Raw genomic sequence first — 5,402 nt, 5'->3', positions numbered from 1 at the left:
AATGATGAAGGAGCAAAATTAACCAGAGCTAGCCTCCCTGCCAGACCCAGAAGTAAAGACGTTGCAGACAGTCTTCTTTCAAAGAGGGCCATAATTTTCAATTTTTGGTTTGGCAATTCCATATATGTAAAGAGCCTGGTTCCGATTTTACGTCCAAAGACCCCTGCTAACTGTGTGAACTTTTCAGTCGACACATTGATTGACACCACATATGATTTGGCAAAGTTGACTTTCAAACCCGTAGATTGAGAGAAGCTTTGAAGAAACCCTTTCAAGCAAAAACAATTCTCTTTGCACAATTGGAAAATCTGTATTGTGATTGAGGTTGAGGGGAAAACAATTCTCTCTCTAGCTTTGTTGATGATACACTGAAGAAGATCAACAACAATGATGAATGGAAGGGGGAGAGGGGGTCCCCTTATCTAACTCCTCTTCTACCCTTGAAGGATTTTTCTACAACCCCATTAAGAAGATGATGAGCCTGTGCCTAGAGTAGCCTTGATCCAATCTATCCATTTACCATTAAAACCCATCTTACTCAGCATTTGTAAAATAGTCTCGTGCTCAAGTGTATCAAAAACTTTTTCAAAGTCTAGCTTCAAGATGACCATTTCTTTCTTTCTTAGATTGATGACATTGGTGCAAATATTCAAATGCCCAGCCCAAACAATCTGTTGATTGATGGTTCTTTCGCATAACAAAGTAGCTAGGGATCTCTCTCTAGCTGCTCTCTTTGACTCAACCTCCTCTCCTCTGTTGATGGATCGGTCACTGTATACACACACAAATGATATTTTATATCCTAGTTGTAACATATTATTCTACATCCATTAAACAAAATTTCAATAATAAAACGTGATTCAATAGTTACTATCGAAATTTTGTTCAATAAGTGTAGCATAATACGCTACATCATAGGTGTAAAATAGCACATGTGTATATATATATATATAGATCGATCAACAGTATAGTAGTCGCAAGCTAGCGAGGCAAGTGATGGTGCTTATTCAATAATTAAGTAGCTATATTATTAGTTTGGTCAATTCAAAAGTAGTAGATCGAGTAGCTACCAGGAGTAGCTTACCTACCTAGAAAAGTAAAATATATCGGCCCCCATATATGTGGATCGAGTGAGAAAAAGATTGAATTGGTCGAGGAAAGGAACATGATGATATGCATGCATATCATATAGGATAATATAGCACTAGTCGATCATGTGCAACTGAAGAAAGAGATGCACGTACTGCTCTTGTCTGCGCGTAGGTATATCCTTGTTGACGACTAGCAAGTATATCGCTCGCAGCATGTGGCAAAAGAAGAAGAAGAAGAAGAAAATCTAATGTTCCGATCCGTGTGGACAGTTTAGTTGCTCTCAAAAATCTGAATGGAAAAAGGACGGATCGATAAATATATACAATGGATCGGAACGCATGCAAATGATCGATCCATTCGATGGCGTGCTAGCTGCTGCTTAATTTATTAGTGTTGTTGTAATTAGGAGTGCTAGCCGCCTACATGTATATATACAGTATTATATATAATAGAGGAGTACGTAGTATTTTTGTTATAATTATCGTGCTGCAGAAAGTCAGGATACCTACCGTACCTGCTGAGATATTTTGAGAGCCAGGGAGCCAAGAAATTAAAAGAAAAAGAAATTTAAGGGACCAGCAAACGATCGACGACGACTTCTCGTCTGCATCGCCAAATTGCAGCAGTCATGTATCATCAGAGTATGCTTGGATCATCCATCCAGATCCAGTCCATATATCGATCTGCAGGTCAAACAAACAAACGACGAATCACATTTGAATTGCATTATTTAATTTAGCGATGGATGAACGTGCAGGAGGAGGCGGAGAAGTAGAATAAGAAGAAGCATTTGTTTGCCAAGTTAATTTCACAAACATATCATTTTCTTAGTTTAATAGTCACAAAACTATTATTCTTTATAGCTATTTCACCAAACCACCACTATCTTGGAGTTGTTTCTCACAAAACTACAACTTCTACGAATCTCCCAGTCTGTCAATCAGTAGTCTTCTGTTTCTCAAAAAATCTTATAATTTTTTTTACGTGTTTCATAATCCATATACAACCCATTTTAATTAGATTCACATAAAAATCTTGTGTAGAATTTAAAATAAAATTCTTTAAAATAGGCTACTTTTATAATTTCTAATAAATGTTAAGGACTTAAATAAAATCCCAAAAATATAGAAAAATTCTCTAATATTCTTATTATGTTATGTAATAATTTCTAAAATTATTTCCAGCACTAGGTTATATGGTTAAAAGTGAGTTACTTTGTAATGCTCTATTTTCATCTATTTTATCACGTTGCATATAAATTGAGTATTACAAAAGTAGCCTTTTTTAAATAAAATGTGTAGGAAAAAAGGCCCTTAAATGATTATTCATTCATTCATCCATGGCTACCATGCACGCTAGTTCTACAAGTAAAAACAGTAGAAGAAGTAAAATTGTCGGATCGGAGGAAAAATGGAAGCAGCTGAGACTGAGCGACAAATTGGATTGAATGAATCCGAGAAGCTCGATCTGGACGACATGATCAGCACTAGTGTAACTGTAATCCGCCCATGGGAGGTGAACTAATCTGTATATATAATTCTAGTCCAACTCGGAGGATACCCGGAGGAGCTCCTCCAGGTAATCGGCGCCCAGGTCCTCCAGCTCCACCACGCCGCCGGAGCATTGAAGGGGGGGCGGCAGCTGTGGAGGAGGCTTCTTGTTCTTGTTTGGGGAGCGCTTGCGTATGGAGTGCCGGCGCTTGAGTGCGAGGACAGGGGATCCGCCTGCGGCGGAGGAGAGCGCGAGCGCGCGGAGCGAGTCCTGGACGCGGTCGACGGGGAAGTTGAGGATGGCGGAGGTGCCGCGCACGGAGAAGGCGGCCTGGTCGTAGGCGAGCGCGGCGGCCTCGGGGCTGTCGAAGGTGCCGAGCCACACGCGGGCTCCCTTGCGCGTGGAGTCCCGGATCTCGGCGGCGAACTTGCCCCAGGGGCGCTTGCGCACGCCGATGAAGGGCTTGGTCGTCGTCTTGGCGTCCTGCCGGTGCCGGTGCCGGTGCTTGTCGTCGGCGGAAGAGGAAGAGGAGGAGTCGGAAGAGGACGCCTCGGAGTCCTCCAACTCCATGTCGAGAATGAGGGCGTCGAGCATGTGCTGCATGTCTCCGCAGGTGTCCAAGCAGGGGTGCGAGGCGGCCGGCGACGTGGTGGTTGCGCCGCAGCTATGCAACAAGCTGCTGCTGCTGCTACCAACAGCTGGAGCAGCTGGGTAGCTGCTGTAGAAGGAGGTGTAATGCTGCTCCATGGACGCGATCGATCCTTCCTTGTCAACTTAGCTTGCTCAAGTGCTCGATCTGCTCGTTGAATTCGATGGAAAGCTAGAAAGGCAAATGCCCGCGGGTTTTATAGCCTCCTCCTCCTCCTCCTCCTCCTGCTGCTGCCGCCGCTAATATGGAAGTGCATTGAATTGGATTTGGAATGCCTGCACCAGCATAGCACCTGCACTGGATTGAATTTGACTGGTCCATGGATCGATGGCTGACGTAGGGCGGCGGGAAAACTACAAACTCCGGTCCCAGTTGAAATCTGCTCCATTTCATTAATGATTAAGCTCTGCCATCAAGAGTGTATATATTTCACTCTCTTTTTTGCACATAAAATTAAAGAACCAAATTAACATATAAGGAAACTAACTGGCCTCACCTTACTGCGAGTAATACTACTAGCAGTGTCGTTGCATGTTAGCACACGCTCTTCGGTCACAAAAGAGCAAAGTAAGATAATTGTTTTTCCCAAAAATTATCTTTCTATATATCACAAATTAAAATATCTTTCCTAAACCCTATTGCAACTGATTATCAACTAGCTAAGAGCATACAAGTTACTACTAATCCATTGCCATCCACTACAGCACTAGTGTAGCTTGCAGCTGAATGATGCAATTAACAGGTGCTCGATCGATCAGCTGCATGCATTATATTGTATTGTATCGTACTGTACTGTATTATATTATATTAATGCTAGTGCTAGTGCTTGCTTTATTACTAATTAACCTCGTTCATTCTGTTTCGCGGATTCGAAACAAACTCCGCTTCGTATGCTCGAATTGTTGTATATTGTAATTGTATCTGTATCGCGGGCGTGCCAGTATACCGTCGTATACGAAAGAACAAGAGACAATTGTAATTGAAACACATAACTTTATTCATTCATTACCGAAATCATAAAATACAGTTTCATATGATTACAATGTCATTCCCTAGTACAAACACACGCGCTATCTGACTAAACTTCCTGCGATTGTGTCCTGGTTCCCGTGGCCTCGTGAAGCCTCCGGTTAATTACATCTGCAATGCCGAACTGCAGAATACCTCCGATTAAGCTGCACTGCTGGTCGTCGTATAAAGGTCATCTCCGAGTCTGCAAGGCTGTAGTCACACGCATTACAGATAAAAACGAAGTGAGCGTTAAACAATAAAAGTGGAAGACGGGACAAACAGTTTAGCGTAAGCTCTATGGACTGTTTATACATCCCGCGTCATCATCGGCCACACAGGCCTCAGACATGGCAGCCCCTCATCATCGGCCGTAGCCTCAGGTGCTACAAGGAGATAGAGGGAGAGAGAGTCTAGCTGCATGTCCGTTTATCAGCTACAACCTGTCGGGAGCCCAACAAACGATGCATGCCTCTAGGCTCCTATCTACAACCTCTAAACTCAACCCACAATAGCTCAACCGCAAAGGCAAACACCTCAACTGTATCCAAAAATCAAACTGTCGGGCCTCCTCAAAGTCACCGGCCGCGACACAGGATTCAACCTATTGATCGTCATCAGCCCTTTAAACAAACTATCAATGGAAACAGCGGCAAAAAGAACAGAGCCTCAGATTACACTTATCACATCTCAAGAACCTTTAACATTAGATCATGTAAAAGGACGTAGCAGCAAAAAGGGCTCGGTATAGTATGAGCCTCCTCTTAAATGAACAGCCAGCAGGCATAAGCAATGCACCGATAAGCACCAGGAATACAGCATGGGAGGCTCAACACAGGTGAGCCTTCAGGAACATAGACAACAGAGGAGCCAATAACACAGTTCCCTCTCAACAGACGCCAGGCAACCACATAGGTATAATTCGCATGCGATCGCCATACCAACAGAAAAAGCACATGAGCATCAGGGCAATGACAGTGTGCTAACTCATCTAGTCAAACAAATGAATGCCCTAAGATCAGTGGATGGGGGCAATAATAGCAGGAGGATATCAACATGCCATGTCCAGGGCACAGCCTGCCTACAGCCACTAATCAACCTCAGATGATCAGGAGTATAACCATATGATCCAGCCCGTAATAACAGCACCCAATAACAGGGT

At 43.2% G+C, this 5,402-nt stretch overlaps 1 protein-coding gene across 1 annotated transcript; it reads right to left on the bottom strand.

The window, feature by feature from the left end:
• Window positions 1-2,390: 2,390 nt before the first annotated feature.
• On the bottom strand, window positions 2,391-3,448 carry LOC133897623 (ethylene-response factor C3-like). The gene has a single exon (XM_062338417.1). It carries the CDS (start codon window positions 3,328-3,330, stop codon window positions 2,632-2,634), a length of 699 nt encoding a protein of 232 aa, XP_062194401.1. The 5' UTR covers window positions 3,331-3,448; the 3' UTR covers window positions 2,391-2,631.
• Window positions 3,449-5,402: the final 1,954 nt, after the last annotated feature.

The sequence above is a fragment of the Phragmites australis genome, chromosome 17 (genome assembly GCF_958298935.1).
Source record: "Phragmites australis chromosome 17, lpPhrAust1.1, whole genome shotgun sequence".
Lineage (NCBI taxonomy): Eukaryota > Viridiplantae > Streptophyta > Magnoliopsida > Poales > Poaceae > Phragmites > Phragmites australis.
The sequence above is the reverse complement of the archived record's forward strand: the minus strand, read 5'-3'. Positions and strand labels throughout refer to the sequence as shown.